General features: G+C 47.3%; 1 protein-coding gene across 1 annotated transcript in view; it reads right to left on the bottom strand.

The window, feature by feature from the left end:
• Positions 1-19,706, bottom strand: part of scfd2 (sec1 family domain containing 2) — a 191,636-nt gene that overhangs the window by 140,680 nt on the left and 31,250 nt on the right. The window contains exon 4 of the mRNA XM_079506818.1: positions 19,271-19,446. Within this exon, the coding sequence (XP_079362944.1) occupies positions 19,271-19,446 (176 nt within the window). The remainder of the gene's footprint in view (positions 1-19,270; positions 19,447-19,706) is intronic.

Here is a 19,706-nt window from a genome sequence, read left to right as displayed (position 1 = left end):
ATTTCTTCCATCTCACTCCATCCTGTCTTGCCTTCATGCTTTACCTCGTCTCCCCGGGGTCTAATGGATCACCAACGTTTCCCAGAATTCTCGGGGGCAAGCACCCACCCCACCCCACCCCTCCACAGGCCTCACACGTCAAGTGTCCTCCTCAGTCACCGAGTGCAGCAATCCCTTGCAGTTTCTCACACAGTCTAACAGGCCCGCCCACGTCATTTTTCTCTTAAACGGCACCAAATGTGACAGGACACGAGTCTTGAACTCTCTGGGATTCGTTCTGGGGATGCAGAATTAATCTGAGGGATTGTTTCTGGAGGTCAACAGATGATTTTTCTACATGACACATATGTAATCGGGCGTGTTGGACCATTACATGGCAACCCTTCTCATAACAAACTTTGATTAGTAATAATGACCAAATCATAAAGTTTTTTAGAACTGCCGTTTTGGATAACAATGCTATATTAAGTTGTTCTAAAAACAAATAAACAAAAAAAACATTCTTTACTAGTGTACCCCCACTTTTCAGCCAGTATCCCCTTCACTAGCATATCATAATATGATGACAGTTACGGCAAACTTTCATCAAATCAAAAAAAAAAGAAGAGAATTTGAAATGGCTTTAGCTGACTAGCCGTCACAACTTGAATATTGTCCGTAACGTTCCTTCAAGAACCCAGGTTTTTATTCCAGCTTTGGGACGACAGCTTTATGTTTCTGTTTATCTGACCTCTCTGGTAAATAAAGCTTGATGTCTATAAATCTTCAGACCCTCCGTCCCCTCTCTCACTTCCTTTGCTACACCGTGAAAATGTCTCTCTTCCACTTCCTTGTCTGCCTTCCTGGACACATGGTAAACACATCACTGATGCCCCTGCCTTGACGTCTGTCTGTCTAGTATGTGTCTGACTAGTGTGTTGTCTTGTCTGGGTTCCTCAGAAGCAGGCCAGAGGCCCCAGCCTCTAAACAAGGCCTGCATGCATTAAAAAACACATTAGTCTGTCACGGAGGTCCCTCTTGTCCAAACAGTGTGAAGACCCACGACAATCAAAACATAATATACTGTATTGTTCACTCACCTGATGGTGTGAGTATCTCCAGAGCTTATCTCTAAGATCAATGCTACTCTTTGAGTTCAAATACTTTTTTGTCCTCATCTCAATCGCAATCAACTCTACAAACACATAGTTTAACCACTTGAACCCCATGGTTCCCTTTTCTGGGCATGTCCAAATAGGTGAACCTTTAGTGAAAATAGCCAATCTACAAGCTCCCAACACGCCGGTAGCTGGTAGATCGGCGATTTCCGTGAATAGATTTAACAGGCTAGTACAGAGCCCTGGGGGACACCTGTCAACAAAGTATAGGGTAGAGTAGGAGTGCCCAAGGCCTATTTCTTCCTACATAATGATCATTGGGTATTACTGTCATCCATATCTATTTTCTTTTCCTTCCAAAACTGTACATTTATGTTTAAACAGCTGTATTTGTGGTCACATCCAATAGCTCAATAACAACACTGGGTCTGACTTCTTCAGCGTCCACTTGTAGTCTCACCAAAGCACTCTTATTTGACAAAATAACAATCTATTAGTAAAAGCTGATTCACAACAACAATGAATGCTGGTGTAACTCAGGCGAGGCGGTGTTAGGTTGTAGATCAGCTATTTTTTTTAAGATGTTTGGATTCAGATCTGGAGTCAGATCTCCAGATTTCATGACGAACAACCCCCCCCCCCCCCCCCCCCCCCTCACTGACGTTCGCTCTAGTCTGTACAAAGACGCGAGAAAGACACAGCAAAGAACACGCGGTCGCAGAACTCTTGACTGGAGCCAAACTTCAAATGGACTAGAGTGCAAACTTGCAGAATTAAACGTATGATCGTGCGGGTTTAAACATCTGTAGTATTATGCTTTAGGCAGGATGTGGAGGGGTGGTTATTTAAAGCAAAGAAAAGTTTGTACTGTTCTGTTCATGTGTCGTGTCTTTCAACTCCTGACCTCTGGTGTCAGAGTGCCTCACGCAATAATGACAATTAATTGACTAACCGCAGCATTTTCTCTATTACAATCAAAGACATCGTTCCCGCCGCGGTGCCAATAAAAGTGAGAGGCGGGCTGAAAGCCAAACAGCCCGAATCCAAACACCCAGCCACCCAGAGTGAACACACGCGCGCTCATCGCAAACAATCACACAGAATGTATGCTCCCTGGAGCACAATCAGAAAGAAATCAGTGCACCGTATGCTGTGTATGTTGTTAATAAACCTTGTCCCTGTCAATAGGCGCTCTCCCTCCCGCTGTGAACGAGAAGAGGGGTGCGGGCAGAGCAGAGCAGAGTAATCGGGCTGACGTCTGGCCTGTAGTATGTGATGTTTAGAGATACGGAGACATCTCAAGTGCAGACATGAAAGCGATGCGTCCTCCGCATCTGAAATATCTCCTCATATAGAGAGAGAGGAATGGAGGGGCATAAGACAGGGAGGGGAGAGAGAGACAGGGAGTTGGGGGGAGGGGATGCTTGAGGTTGGGGAGGCATATGGTAGACGTATGTATGAGCCACCCGTCAGTCCTGCTACTCTCCAGCAACCCCTGCAATACCCCCCACCCACACCACACCTCTCCCCCCGCCCACCCCCAGCCCCAGCTCATAATGAGCGGTTCGGCGTCGGTGCTCGTTTTGGGTTACTTTCATTCCTTTTGCCATTTCCATGAAAACAACACTCTGAGACAAACAGGCCCACATGTGTGTGTGTGTGTGTATATGTGTGTGTGTGTGTGTGTGTGTGTGTGTGTGTGTGTGTGTCTCTCTCTCTCTCTCTCTCCCCCTGTATCCACAGCGTAGAACAATGGGAGGAGGGAGTCGGGGCCATTCAAGTTCATGCCAGATGAAAGCATGGAAAGACAGGGGGGAAAACACAAGAATTAGTGAGGTTTTCCTCGCATGTTACGCAAAGTCCAGTGTTTCGACTTAGTTCAAACAAAGCCGGTTTCGGGCCCAAGGAAAAAAGCGTTGTTTCGGCTTAAAGTCATATCCTTTGTGGCAGGAAACACAAACGATTTGAGAATGGGAGTATGCCGTCGGCATTAAACCCTACCGCCTAAATGCTGAAGCTTATGGTGGTGTAAGCGATACGTTTTTGTTCAAATAAGTGTTAAATAGCTATATATTCCGTTGCCTGTTGTTCTCCCAGTCTGGTATACAGAAAATATTTAGAAATTGGACGTGATTAAAAAACAAAAAAAGAGTAGACAATACTGGAACTGGGACACACATGGTTCTCTATCCTGACTGGATGAAATTGGTATCCCACTTGAACATCTGTTTACTAAAGATGGGACCCTTGTTTCTGAACAATGTACATCAATGATTATTATCAGAATTGCAAGCTATAACACATTATTTATTTAAATTTTAACCAAAACATTTCATAATACCTTTATACCCTAGCACACCCTTGTTCTAGTCCTGTGGGAGAAGTCTATTCATAGTTCATGTCATTTATTGGCGATGGAAACAAGACAAATAAGAAGAGAAGAAGGAGCCCATTTTGTAACACTTTGTCTGTGCAACAAGTGGTGGCGATTGGTCTCTATTTGTCTTAATAGCCTTAAACATGTCCAGCGCTTTGGCAGTCGTTCTGAGGCTTTCTCCCCCTCCCCACCAACGGATCCATTTGCAAACAGCTCATTGATAGATATGCATCGCTGAGGGCCACGTCGGTTCCATTTGAAGTGGCTCCCCTCGCAGAGAGTAAAGGCAGAGCGACGCAGGATGTTCCAGCATGTGGTTATACGCTGCTCGTTCACACTGCTGTAGCAGAACCATCCTCCCAGTGCAGATAGAGACACATAATGAGACACATACCGACAAATCGACACATGATGACACCAATCTACAGTACAAGGCAGAGAGACGGGAGGGAGGGAGAGGCAAGGAAGGAACGAGAGAGGCAAGACGGAGGAAGAATTGGAGAGAAACGGGTAGAGGCTGGAAACAAAGGGTGGAAAATAATCAGATAGATGGAAAAGGGCAGAGAGCGATATAGGAGCAGTTTTAAGCACTTCCAGACCCCAGCAGAGAGCCCGGGGCACCTCCCCCTCTGTCTATGTCCCGCTGTCAATCATGGTGAGGTGAGGTTCGAGGGGGGTTGGGGGGTGCACCTCCTGAAAATCCATCCCCAGATGAGTTTCATTTCTGGCTCATGCATGTCAATCCCCCAAAAATAACACAAGCCAACCTTCCCAAACAAGACAACAAAAGAGAAGAAGAAGAAGAAGAAGAAGAAGAAGAAGAAGGCTCCATGTCCCCCCTCCCCCCCTTCCTCTTTGTCTACATGTTTCGTAACAAATGCAAATAGCAGATCCAGTTTAAAGGCTGAGCAGAAAACCAGATACAGCTAATGTTGTCAAAACATATAAACATATAAAGTTAGACAGGACTGCTCTGTGGACGCTGTGGTCGGCCCAAATCAAACACGCTGCCCTCTGCGTGCCAGCTGGATCTCCCAGACTTCCAACGATGCTGACAGAGTGCTCGTACGGCGCTCCGCTCCGATGGTCCCTCCTAACATCCAGTCAAACAAAAGCCCTCAGTTGGGGCCAAAAGGTCCCCTTTGAGTCGCATGCGGGTCACAGAATCCTCTTATTATGTGTAATGTGACATGTCCATTTGACACGGTGCTTCCTAAACGCGGTCGGAGGTGGTTGCGCTCACCTGGCTGGCGAAGGTCACCCTGATGACCCCGTTACAGATACGCTATCACAGTGGTTATCAAAGTGGGGTCGATGTCTGAAACTCTGAGAGTGTATACGGGTCCATTTGGTTCCGCTTGTACATTCTCAGAGTTAAATGAACACTCAGGCCCTCCACCTGATCACACACACAGCACTCGGGGGTCCGGCCCGCCTCGCTAGATCAGATACAAGCGGAGCAGCGCCCTGGGGAACCCTGGGTAATTAATGACAGAGCCGAGGGTGGTGGGATTCTGTCTTTGATTGACCCAGAATGACCCGCTTTGTTACCGCGGTGACCGGTGAGCCCCCGTTCCACGTCGGTGATTGGTCAAGACCCTGGGGCTGAAGAAGGGTGGGCATGATGAGGGGGGGGTTCAGTTGGGTATAATTACAGAGGGCTACAGAGAGGGGTCCTTGTCCCACTTTGCACACCGACCTGAGGGGAGCCTGCCTAACCCCCACCGCACCCACATCCCCTGTATCCTATTCATCTTTGTCTTAGGGCAGTAGGGGGCATCAGTCTGCCTACAGGTAGACCGGGAAATGTATTAATACTATTTACTAATATTCTAAATTAGTATGCGAGACTTTAGTATGTCTGAAAGCTGAGCTCAATAGTATGGGGAAAGCATACTAAATTCAGAAAATATATTGGCATGCAGTGACAAAACATGTGGCTTAACGTCAATTACTCTTCTATCAAACACATCTAGAATTAAGTTATTTGTTGAATTGTTCAGCATACAACGATTGACTGCTAGACATGAAACACATTATGTTTAGTACCTCTGCGTTGCCAAAAGACGGGTCACTTTCCTGACATTCCCTGTGGTCTGATTAGCACGGAATAAACATACTATTGTGTATGTACTCAAAAGTATGTTGAAAAATAGCATACCGATTGGTCCGATGTGATTTCAAAGGCTCCGTGCACTAGGCTTGGCATTCATCACCGGCGCTAGCTACTGTAGCATGCACATAGCGGGCCTGTCAGGATCCAGTCCCTAACGCATGGGTCCACATGGGTTAGATCCAGTCCCTAACGCATGGGTCCACAGGGGTTAGATCCAGTCCCTAACGCATGGGTCCACAGGGGTTAGATCCAGTCCCTAACGCATGGGTCCACAGGGGTTAGATCCAGTCCCTAACGCATGGGTCCACAGGGGTTAGATCCAGTCCCTAACGCATGGGTCCACAGGGGTTAGATCCAGTCCCTAACGCATGGGTCCACAGGGGTTAGATCCAGTCCCTAACGCATGGGTCCACAGGGGTTAGATCCAGTCCCTAACGCATGGGTCCACAGGGGTTAGATCCAGTCCCTAACGCATGGGTCCACAGGGGTTAGATCCAGTCCCTAACGCATGGGTCCACAGGGGTTAGATCCAGTCCCTAACGCATGGGTCCACAGGGGTTAGATCCAGTCCCTAACGCATGGGTCCACAGGGGTTAGATCCAGTCCCTAACGCATGGGTCCACAGGGGTTAGATCCAGTCCCTAACGCATGGGTCCACAGGGGTTAGATCCAGTCCCTAACGCATGGGTCCACAGGGGTTAGCTCTGTAGCATGCATAGTGGGCCTGTCGATCCAGTCCCTAACGCATGGGTCCACAGGGGTTAGATCTCCAGGGGGTTAAGATTAGTTAATGATCACATACTTACTACCCTGTTCAATCACAATGACAACTTTTGGCCTCCCTCAAGGGCCCCTCCATTATTCGCACACCGGAACTAGACGATTTACAAGCTCACACCATGACACGTTGATGATTTTGAAGATGGGCTACTTTTTGGTGCGTCCTGCCGGTGTACAACTAAATGTCCTTACACACCGGAAGGCTGATGAATAAACAACACATATATTTCACATCAAACTATTAATTCGGCGAGGACACATTCATACAGGTTGGCACTTTTATTGGTGGTGAAAAAATCTACCTCATTTTAAATGAATGTGATCTAATCCCATGAAATAAACACGTCTGATGTGTAAGACGTATAAAGCATCCTTTAATGCTCGGAGAAAGACACAGCTGCACAAAGGTCTTGGAATGTCCCTCTGCCTACAGACACAGATAACACAATAACCCACATACATCTCTACGTGTCCTACGGCCTGTGACCGACCCCCCCCCCCCACACACACCCCCCTGTGTGCTCCGCAGGTGGTGACAAATGACCTGATAACTAATCTGTCCCGAGGTGTAGCTTTTCAACGTGGGGGAACAGAGGGCCTTGTGTGCGAACCCACAGGAAGCCCAGACACACTTAGTGACCTGATTGAACACAGTGGAAGTATCATGCTCGCCACCGCACAAAGCGCGCACGCCGCAGGAGAACAGAACAGAACAGGGCCTGGAAGCCCTTGAAGGAGTCCCACGGCCGTGGGCCGAGTGGGGCCCACGGCTTGTAGAGTTCCTTGTTTAATAAATATTGAGGGCACAGTATATTGTGGTCTCCTCGACAATCACGTCTGCCGAACATTCTGACAAAACATCACCACCGACAGAGTGGTGATGTTTTGGCGTGGCGATGTTGGTGTGGCGATGTTGGTGTGGTGATTCTGACTCTGACATACTGTAGGGCGTGTGATATGGACACAAATCTAACATGATATTTGTTTACCAAATACCTTGATATCGCAAATATAGCAGATCTACAAGTGTGGCACGTTGTGACTGAGCTGATAGATGAGCTATTTTCGCAAATTTTCCAAACTATAAAATAGAGGCCTTGATTAAAAACACTTATGCCATATCACAATTTTGATATCCAAAATCCCAGACCATATCTAGTCTCATATCACAGTATTGATATAAAGTGTATACTAGTGTACATTGCCATGACCGACAGTACAGTGAGGGGAATGGAGGCCCTTGGCAGGGGGTGACGAGTCACCACTAATGGAGTGCTTCGGTGGTCCGGTGAGGGTGATAGCCTTCTCTGTCCGGGACACTGGGACACTGTTAAGTCCCCTCTGCCATGATCCACGCTCCCCCCTCCGCCCTCACTCTAACGCTTGGCTTTTTCCAGGGCCTTCCTTGTTACAATCCAGGGGTGAATGTGGGGCATTGTGGGGGGATTTTCCCCGGGCCTGTGGTGTCCTGCTGGAGCGTGCTCAAATGGAGTCCGACGCCAGGACGACAAGTCAGCAGACCACACTGACCCAATTCACCCGGGAGAGAGGAGGAGACTCCATTGGTCACCGGGAGCCCCGCGAGACCCTCTGATCCCACTGCCCTGCCCCGCCTATAAGCCCACCCCGCCCTGGAACCCGGACCAACACCGCCGTGTGCAACATGACGTCACTGCTATGCGACGGAGCTGTGTGAGGGAGGTGGGCCGGGGCTCAGTATCATCTACACTACAGTACACCCTTTCCGACTGTGTCCAGCGTGTGTTGTCAAATTCACTGCCAAAAAGTGTGTTTTGTAAGTGAAGACAGCCCCGATGGGCGTTGGCCTTTTAATTTTCTTCGCCGAGGGAAGGTCGAGCGTTTTCATCGCCGACTTCGTTCGAGCCCGAGTGTGAGAAATCCTCCTCTCGAAGCTTGTGAAAACAGTACAGCTAAAAACCCAGCACAGCGCAGCGCAGTGCAGCACTCACACACACACACTCGTGTGGGGAGAGGGGGGAGAAAAAAAAAGTCCCAGGCCACATAAAAAAATCCTCCTGACATGAAGGCTTTTTGACTCGGCCGTGAAAAGAGCCACAGTAAACAATAGAGACCGGTACAAAAAATGTGCCACAGATGTACTGACGTGGTGAACAAAGCTCTGACTCAACACTGAGCCATGCTAAAAGAAAAGAAAGAAAACCTATAAGACCAAGATCTTTTCGAGAAAACGTAGAGAGCATAAAAGGCCGTATGAGACCATCATAAAGCCCTGTTGTGCTTAGTGGCTGTGCTGGCGTCGTGCATCTCAAATAGCCGATCTACAAGCTCACAACGTGTTGCGGCGAGACACGTTGTGAGCTTGTAGATCGGCTATATGAGGTGTGCGACACGGCGCACAACCCAAGCATACTGTATATCGGCCTTAACATTCAGAGTGCCGCTCCATGGCCATGGAGCTATTAACTCGGCCTATTAAGTTGCTGTTCAGTGGGCCAAAGTATGGATTTGATGGCTTTTCTCGCTTAGCGGAACGTTTAAAACGCAGCACATGCAAATTACAATCGAGCTGCGGGGCAAGGAGCTGTCGAGCAATTTAATAGCAGACGACTTCATCAGATCGGGTCGTGTTTGTTTTAGGGTCTATTTGTTTTTGTGCTACACAGTAAAATCCTCAATATCAATGTATCCCTGAGAGAGCACGAATGAAACCAAGCGGGTCCATTCGGTTACATTTGGCACACTATATCTTCAGGATTTTAGAGTGGATTTTTTACTCTTTACGGTGCAGTGTGTGGGGTAATGATGACGGGGGTCCATTAGGGACGGGTTGGCGTAGAGCAGGCGCGTGGCGATCCTCTCCGCCAGGAGAGTGGGAGAGGTAATGATAACAGGAAGTGAGATGGCTTCGGCGTTGCCCTCTGGCCCGGCTGTACATCACCTCCGTTAAGAAGGTCCCTCTCTGTAAACAGGACCTCTCTCTGCCTGGTAAACACACGGTACATTAGACCCGTGGCCCTGCGATACCAATGTAAACACAGCCGGCCCAGGGCCCGTGTGCTGGGGGGGTGGGGGGGGTGAGGTGGGACCGAGTCCTGGGCCTTTCCTGGGAGGAATGAACTCCATCGCCGCTCTCCCCCTCTCCGCCGTTATCCCCCCCGATAGCTAAACACAGGAAGGAAGCGCGAGAGGTAAATAAGTCATGAGATGAACCCAGTGGAGTTTTTTTCCCTCCCCTCAGAGCTGCATCTTTTGATAGAGCTCTTGTTATTGTGCACAATACAGCCATGTGGAATGTGGACCGCAGCGACAGCGGATAGGCATGCGCATGTTATTGATTGTATTGGAACCGTGGCGTGACAAACACAGGGAATAAAGAACCCTCGCGGACACGGTGGATGGGAGGAAAATAGGAGGGGAGAACGTAAAAAAAAAGAAGGCGGGAGAGAGACAGGAAAAGATCCCATCGTAGTGGGTTGAGACGAGGTGAGGGGAGGTGGGGCGGGGGGGTCCGACTGAGCCATGTTTACTACCTCCTCCTCCTCGTCAGACAGCCGCAGGTTGTGAATTGGGTTGAGTATGACTATGTGTGTGTGGGGGGGAGGGGGGGAGGGGGACAGATGAGGAGGCGGTCAGCTGGGGTCAACCCTACATGTGAGGGAGTAAAACAGCGGGGGGGCTGTCATCAGCGAGACGCCGGACACCCCCAGACTCACGGCCAGCGCCTCGCAGTCGTTCACACTCCTTTGTTACGATCTCTGACAAAATCTGGTGCGCGACCCGAGCACAGATCAGGCATTTATGCGTGCTGGATTTAACCGAAAATAGGCGAACTACATACAAGCTCACAATGCATTGCAGTGTGATGCGCATTGTGAGCTTGTAGATTGGCTATATTTTCAATCATAAACCACCCTTAACCCCTGTGGGGGCTAAACGTGGAGACACAGAGAAGCAGGGAGACTGTCTGGGTTGTTGGGGACCGGCTCCGTACCCTGGGGAAAGGCCAATTACAGGCTTTACAGCCCCCTCCCTGCTGTCTGTGGCATGCAGCGCAGATAAGAGGAAAGATGCAAGGGACCAATATCAACATTTCCCCCCCTCTACTGTCGCCATGGGAAATGATCCAGACCAGATGTTGCATGTATAAGTGCTCCGTTGAGTATTCCGCGGACGCGCTTCACCTCGCGCGCTGGTTTTATCCTTTACGTAACGGGGGGGGGGGGGGGACGTAGCGTCATGGCCACTGAGGTCCTGCAGATGCAGAATGCGGGGTTTGAGGCTCTGCAGGTCACCGGTCCGTCCAGGACAGGGGTCAGGGGCTAAGGGTGAAAGGTCAGGAGTCTAGCAGGCGTCACACGGGCACTGTATCGCCGGTGATTGATCGAGCGAGTGGCTCCAGCCAGCAGTATGTATCACAGTATTTAGGTTGAGATAAATACCAGCTGACAGATAATCACACACACACACACACACACACACACACACACACACACACACACACACACACACACACACACACACACACACACACACACACACACACACACACACACACACACAACTGTATACATGTCGTACATAAACACACATAAGTACTTATGAGGACTTTCGTGTATATATATATATATATATATATAGGACTTTGGATTGATTTCCACTGAACATTCATTCCCTAACCTCTACCCTCAGCCCATCATTCTATTCATGCCTAATGTGAACCGTTACACTAACCTTAACGTGAACCTCCCTAATCCCAACTCTTAACCCCAAAGCAGCCTCTTGAAAAGTGAGGAGAAACGCCATGTCCTCCCTTTACGTGTTTTAACAGCACACACACGCGCGCGCGCGCGCGCACACGCACGCACGCACACACACACACACACACACACACACACACACACACACACACACACACACACACACACACACACACACACACACACACACACACACACACACACACACACACACACACAATCCAAACACTGAACACAGCATAAACACTGACGTAAACATACAGTGACGAATTATAAACAGGTCCCCACAGGTTATTCAATTCAATCTAAAATAGTGTTGATTCTGTCGATTAAAACTACGACAAAAACATTTTGACGACTACCTTTCTTCACTGACAAAAACTATGCCGAAATAAAAACTAAGCTATGATGAATAATGAAAGACTAACTGTAATGACAATTTCGTCAACAAATGAAAAACTAGATTCAAATGTTAGGGAGGGACAAGTGGAAAAGAGATCCAGGACAAGTAATTTTATGTTTGGCTGCGCTTGGGTGTTATTGCTCTGAAAACAGCGGATCTACAAGCTCACAACACTTCACAGCGCAACACATTCTGAGCTTGTAGATCGGCTGTTTTCAGCATGCCACAAAGTTCAAAATCAGGCTTTACGACTCCATCACGGGCCGGCAAAATTAACTGTATCTTTAGTCGACAGAAATTTTATGATATTTGGTCGACTAAAACTACTAGCCCTTACCCGTTGTGAGATATTGCCCCCCCCCCCAGCCCCCCCCCCCATGTGGCGCATTTTTTATTCACTAATACATTCATTATTAATCTATAATTTGTTAAATTGGAAAAAGGGCTTCGTTAAGACCTCCATATTATTATGGTCAATGCCTGTGTGAAAAGTGGGAGTGATTCGTGCAGGCAGTGAGGAGCTACGGCGGTGTTTCTGACACACATTCAGACACACATTCAGACATTGACTGAATTATAGTATGATTATAGTATGATGATGATGATGATGATGATGATGATGATGATGATGATGATGATATGATGATGATGATAATATTCAATGAAAAGGATTTCTAGTGACAAAAATATGACTGAATATACTTGGTTGCACGCCTGTGTTGTGCACTGAAAATGTAAAAACTGAAACAGAAAAAAATATATATATACATAATTTGCGAGTGCATCAGTTTGTATACGCCACGTCGCCATTCCGTGGAGCGATTCGAGCCTATAGGAAATGAAACGTGCATTAATATTCAGCACGGACAGGGAGTGACTGAGAGCCTGGCAGGCAGTGTGTGTGTGTGTGTGTGTGTGTGTGTGTGTGTGTGTGTGTGTGTGTGTGTGTGTGCCCCAGGGGAGTGAGGGGACACGCAGCCCCGGCAGAGCCCACAGCCCAGCTATACACTGGGACTGGGTAATAAGCTGGAGGTGGAATGTGGAATGAAGAGGCAGGGCCTGGTAATCCCAGCAGAGATAGAGCAACAGGCCGGGGTTACAGGGGTTAGCCATGCTCCAGTGCTGCTACCGCTTCCACTGATATGACACACAGCTCCTATAATCAACAGCAGACAGCGTGGCGTGCACACGCACAGTCGCACACGCACACATACATACATACATTTCCCCCCCACTCTTTTTTTTTTTAAAGCGAGTGGTCGGGTTCACTCCCACGTGGATTTGTTTCTTTACCGAGACAGACAGTAGGAAATGTGAGGGGGGGGGACGGGGGACGGGGGGACTGCAGACAGACAGTAAGGAAGCTGAGAGGGAGACAACTTTCCAATAAGTCTTGAAAAAGTGACAAATGTGGAATATTTTTTGAAATATTTTAACAGCAGCAAATCTTGTACGGGGGTCCCCGTCATCGTCATCGGGTCTATAATGCAATATGATCTAATTTGTAATGCATTATAATGCACTGATAATGCTTCATAGCACTCGTTATAAATGTTTATAATTACTTTATAATTGAAAAGTATAGCAGTTCTAATGTGCCGTTTGTGTATACATACCTACAAGTTTCTGTGGGTATAAAGACACTTTTCTGGACATTTTTGCAAAATCTTGAAAGTGTGAGAACTACTGATTTCGAAGGTACTTGTAGAATCGGCCTCAGGTCTTCATGGTTTAAGTACAGTATTTAACCAAAAGTCTAACCTCAGTTCCTTTCCTGTAACCTGCCTATCATAACACAGTGCATGGCTCAGGGTCCTCCGTGGAAGGGATGTAGTACATGAGTGCATTGGTCTGGTGGAGGCTGGCCTGGCTGACCTGTTGATGGGAAGCTGCTGCGTGCAGCCATGTGATGTTCTGGGAAGTGGTGAAAGACAGGCTCTGTTGAGCTCTACCTGCGCCACCCCTGCATGCACTCGGGGCATGCACACAGACACACTGAAGGCACACATACAAGAGTCGTTATGGTCTGGGCCTGACCCAAACCATCTCAATCTCACCCATTCAGACTTAAAGCCCGATTTGATGGCAGCTAGAGAGCCGGCCTTCAGAGCGCGGCCCACAGCAAGGGGTAGGGGCGTCCAGGGTGGCAGTGTTAATTAAGTGGAGATTTGGCTGTTTAATAACCACTTATACCCTATATACTTTAGTTGACCGGAGTCCCGCAGGGGTCTATACTTGGCTCCCACTTTTCCCCCCTCTACACCATGGAAATCATTTTGCAGACAATGGCCGATCTACACAACGCGTCTACTGGAGGTTTAATGAGTATTCCTACAGTGGCTGTGTTCGTCCTCTAGTTCTCAAACTCATTACATTTCAAGGACACCCATTAGGACACATTTTGTACACTCTCGGAGTTACAGACCAGTTACAATCCATTTGTTTCCCCAACTATCAAAAACGTAGCTGGGGACCCCCACCGGAACCCCCTCAAGGACCCCTGGGGATCCCCAGACCCAACTATTGAGAACCACAGCCCTTATATGCATTAATAGCAACATAAACACCAGCCCGTCTGTCACGCTCGCCGCACCTATATCACAGCCGGACCGCAATGTCAGCCCCCGTAAACCACAGCCATGATGCTAACTAACAACCCGCCAGCTCCCATGACCACAGCAACATCACTTTAGCATTAAAAGTGGCTAATAAAATGTATATGGAGGAACTCTGAGGGAACACACAATTTCACATTAGCTGTGAGTGTTCTGAAGAGCTGTTCAGACGTACGGGGTACTGTAATTCTGTATCAGTACTTTTGCATATGGAAACCTTCCATGTTCCCAGTGCTGAGCAATATTTAGCATTTTTCAATGTCATAAATATATTTTTCTTTGTAGTTCTTCTTGCGTAAATAAAGACATGACTTGTATTGTTTAAAGCTGTCATCCGTAAGTTATTTTAGTAAATAAAAATGTTCTTTAAACTAATCTGTATGGTATAGTACAGTATCATATGTTAATACAATATGTTAGCTACGCCTAAGCCTAATACCTGTCAACCTACTGGCTGTCAAGTAACACTGCCTGAAGCTCATAAGGGCAATATCTGCGCTGGCCAAGCGGGCATGCCCTCTTGAAAGAGTAAAAAAAGTGCATCTGCAAGAAAACTGTGACACCAGGGTGGCATATTTAAGTCATTAAAAACGGTGTCATTTTAGATTGTAGCATTGGCTATTCAAAAATAACAGATGTACAAGCTCTCAACGAGTCACTTCGTACCACGTTGGGAGCTTGTACATCTGCTACTTTTGAACATTTAAAACAAATATTGTTCTTTAAAAGTTCTTTAAAAGTTCTATACCTTGAATGAGTCAAAATCAATGTGGAAGGAGGTAAGAAGGTGGCGAACTTTAAAGAGGGTCCAAGGCAGCTCTGTGCTAACCTGACTCCGCCAGATGGGGCAGCAGAGAGTACACTGGGTTCCCCCCTCCTGCTCCCATCTGGGAACTCTCAGGCAGACTTGATGCCCGGCCACAAAACGGCCTGGCCAATCAGCAGCAGCTAGAGGCGGGATAGCTGCTGCTGATTGAAAAATCCTTTATTTCATGAAGATTAAAAACAACAACCAACGCGTTTCGGCCTGCATGGACTTTTAAAGAACTCGTGTGCTGTATTATTTGGGACCCACAAAGCGCTTCTTCTTTTCTTTTTTCAAATATTGAAAGTGTTTGAACAACAGATTTAGAAGGCACTTATAGAATGGGCCTCAGTCAGGTATTAATGGGCTAACTATTGATGTACATACATTAAGTCGTATTGCCCAGGCATGGGCGTTCCTGGCCTAAATTCATTGGACTGTTGCTTTAGTGGACTTCCCACAAGGCCCCAGTGGACTGTAGCTGTGTCTGGCTTCAGTGAACCGTCCCTGTGTCCAGCGAGCAGCAGCGTGCGTCCAGCCCATACCCGCAGCAGCCCTCGCACACTCAGGCAGGGTAAACAGAGGCCGACCGCCAGGCGCGGCAGTAAGCTGTCCCTCCGACCGCCATTTTCTAACGTAATTAACTTCTCTGTGTCCGTACGTATACCGAGCCAAAGTGAAAAAGAAAAACTCACATGGAAAGTAAATAAGCAGAGGGTGCGTGGAGGACACACAGCTCATTTTGCTTAAAGCCGGCGAGCCTTGGGCTCCGTTTCGATCGCAAACACAGACTCTCACGTTGCGCTTACACTTTTCCGGAGTAATGCGATTTGGACTTCACACCCAACCCTCAAGTGTGACAATAATATATGTAACTTCATCAGTGTTGATTTATTCATTTGTAACTCAAAGTTAAAGACACAATCCTGGACTTACTAAAATGTTGTTGTTTTTTTAACCAATCAGTATGGTAGCGCATGTTAATATAATATAAAAGTACATATACAGCAGTCGGATGTGGTCTTCCTCTTCCTACACTTCCATTGAGAAATGCAGACCCTGGTATAGGGTAGGACACCTACTGGTTTACAATGTCAATAAAATTATTTGAAGCAGACGGGGCTGCACCGGATGATGCACCGCCTGCCATCCTTATTGTAGTTCGGACTTTGTCGCAATTACCACTCCGCCGGGAGAGACATAAAATGTACGGATAGTAGCTTTAAAGTGATACTGAACATTTTGACGGTTTACGGTACACACGGCCAAAACAACAGCTTGTTCTTTACGTAGTCTCCATCAACTTTAATGACACAGACGTCCCTCTAAAGCCTGCCAGTTATCATGAGCCTGAGTCAAAGCAGACGGCAGATATATTGGGGTCAAGTGGATCTAGGTACAGCACACACACAACCATGGGGAATGGGAGCGCATCAAATTGGACTAATGGAGAACGACGAACACAGGAACTCAAAGCCCTTGAATTGTCTTCTTTTTCTCTCTTTCTTTCTTTTTTTTTTGTGGCGGCAATAAACAGACCACGGCCCCCCGACTAAGCGGCAAGGTTTTTACAAGGTTGTTTTCAAATTCCAATTTGGCACCGGGCACCGGTGTGAGCTTGCGTTTTGTTTTCTTTCCGTAGATCCACTTTAATAAGTTCCTAAATACTGTGCCGTCCCGCTGATAGCTTAACTGCCGCAGTTGATATAAAGAACCTGTGAAAACAGGCACGTACGAGTGGGAGGAAATGTCTTTAGTATTAGTTAGCTTAAAGTGGCTGTAGCATGGCGCCTAGCCGCTCCGCACGCTGTGAGGGAGCATCGCAGTGATCAGCAGAATGATGAGAAACAAAGAAACCTCGGCTTTGTTCAGATTCATTTGTTTCTCAAGTATGATCTTTAGGACTGTTCTTTGCAAGAAATCAGGTAGGATTTCTGTCTTCAGAGTCAGACAGTGTCGGCCTAATCTGATCTGTTTCTGTGATAATGAGGTAAACAACACTGGTGTGAGTAATGCTTACATTTACACCGTCATAAGACCGTGTCGTTCAGCGAAAAAAGCAGGACCACAAGCTCACTTTGAAGTGCCACAGCCACGAGACAAAGGATGAATCAGGCCTACTACGCACAACACAGAGCACACAAGAACAGAATGGATATCTGTCACCTGGTCCATCACGACGTATGATCCTGTAGTCATGATGCTGTGAACTCTTTCTTCCCTAATAACGCTGTTACTGTACGTCGCTTATGTTTTGTCATACAAACCAGCTAGGAATGAAGATAAAATCTGATTCACAAAGATCTGTCTCTTAGAGTAGTGCAGAGTTGAGCCAAATGGCTGTTTTCCAATCCGAGACAGACAAACAAACAGCTTCATTACAACAGTTTGGCACTCACAATGTGTGTGGGTCAAACTAATAAATCTGAGGACAAAGAGGGACTGTCTGTTTTTTTACTTCAAAACTTTCTCTCTCTCTTTGCCCTCTGACCGTGACACGATTTGACACACCGTGTCCGTGTCTGCCCCCGTAAACTAGTCCCCTTCCTCGTCTCATCTCCCACCAAACCTCTAACAGCTTGCTGGGAATCTGGCCCTTTTTTGCGACATTTACTGGATCCAAATGTTTTTCCTACAAACACAACTGGCCTTGTTTATGAAGCAGTGTGTTTTTCCTCTGGCTGCCTGTTTTGGCGAGGGATTCTCTGTAACCTAGCTCCCACCCACTCCCACTCACCTGGACACACAGCGCAAGGTGTTAAGTTTGATCTGCATTCTGCAACACAATTTTATTATTGTATACAATATGTAATGGGGGGGGGGGGGGGGGGGGTCCCTGCTTCATCTCTCTCTCAGCGAAGGGGTCCTTGGCCTGAAAAAAAATGTTGAAGACCCCTGGACTCCCCTAGAGTGGACTGTTCCCGTTTGTGCTGTGCAGACACTCATACTGCACGTCTTGAAAGCATTGTTTGAGTGCATTTTTTTTGCAGCAAAGCAAACTTACAAACTCAAATCAGGGAATGTTGTCTGTGACTTTGAGCATCTCTAATGTATGTGTCGTCTTCTCGTTGTCCTCTTATTTGTATCCAATTTAAATGTAACAAGTGTTCATGTAACTCTGAAAGCATAGGAATGGACCTCGACCTTGAGGCTTTGATCAGCAATTTCGAGGTCTGTTTATAGTGAATGTTTCTTGGATTACATTTTGATTTTGGTTTCTTTTGATTATGACTTCAACAAGATCCTGCACACAGTACAAGGACATTGAATGGAATTTCATTGCATTACATCAACAACAACCTGACGGAATTTGGCATTTAGCACACATCATGGTTATGGTGGATGATCAGTCATTTCCCACCGATTACATTTGGAAAACAGGCCACTGCAGATGTTCATTGCTTCAGTGTTTTAAAAACATGCGCATGGCCTGAGGATTGAGATAGTTTTGCAAACAGGGGGCTCAAGATAGCAAAGAAATGTAAACATGAGAGAGAGAGACACTAATGTCACAGAGCGGTGTCAACTTTCTTCACATGGATGGACGGCTCCATGAGTTAACCACTAAAGCTCTATACTTCGTCATACGCACAATAAACGCGCCATATTGCGACAACGTTGTGCGCCTCTGCCACTTTCACTATTTTTGAAAATTAGGGACGTCACGTCGAAAGTGGTTAAGGCGAGTGTGTGTGTGACGTGTGTGTGTGTGTGTGTGTGTGTGTGTGTGTGTGTGTGTGTGTGTGTGTGTACAGTAGTAGCAAAATATGCCAGAGAATAATGATATCGAAAAAAGATGTATTGTAAAAGGTTATATGGAACAGGGAAAGTCATTTCAGATGTGTGTGTTGGCTATTCAAGAAGAATATCAGATATACTGTACGAGCTCGCAGCAGGCCACTTCGTGCAGGCATTTGATTTGTAGAATCGCCCTCAGGTCTAAATGGGTTAAGGGGTGTGCGTGAGTGCGTGCGTGCGTGCGTGCGTGCGTGCGTGCGTGCGTGCGTGCGTGCGTGCGTGCGTGCATGCCCTGATCTTTTCCTGAAGGTTTTCGGAAAATGCATGTTGTCCCTGCAAGTTTTATTCACTGATTAGCCTTGCTATGAAAAGAAGTGTCCAGCAGAGGAACTCTTCTCACTGACGATGATCTGATTCTGACAATCTACTGAATGGCCAATGGCAGGACATGTGAAGTTCTCAAACGGCACATCTGTATGTATGTGTGTGTGTGTGTGTGTGTGTGTGTGTGTGTGTGTGTGTGTGTGTGTGTGTGTGTGTGTGTGTGTGTGTGTGTGTGTGTGTGTGTGTGTGTGTGTGTGTGTGTGTGCGCGCGCGTACCTGCTGCAGCAGCCTCTCGAAGGCCAGGCAGGCGTCCCAGCGCAGCAGGCCAGGGTGCCTGAGGGTCTGGGCGGTGGCGAGGGCCAGTTGCAGGACTCCGCAGTGGCTCTCTAGCGCCGCCACACTGCTCCGGAACAGCTGCGCGTAGGAGCACAGCTGTTCGGGTGTAACGCGGCCTGCGGGAATGGAGGAAGTCGGAGATACAGTTGTCAACCGGGGTGGTGGGTTAGGAAGCCTGGAACCGTCTCAAATTAATTAAGTGGCAATCGCAGCGTAACGCGCATACATTGCATTCCACTATCCTGTAGGCTAAATGGAGGTTGTCTAGTGTCTGCTGGTAGCAAATTCAAAAATGAATCTTTAAACCACTTTGACCTTGCATATTATTTTGGCCATATCATTCATCCAAAATTGTACATTTGGAAAAGATTTCAAA

Source organism: Electrona antarctica (assembly GCF_951216825.1).
Source record: "Electrona antarctica genome assembly, chromosome: 7".
Lineage (NCBI taxonomy): Eukaryota > Metazoa > Chordata > Actinopteri > Myctophiformes > Myctophidae > Electrona > Electrona antarctica.
Note: the sequence above shows the minus strand (reverse complement) of the source record. Positions and strands in the feature narration are given on the sequence as shown.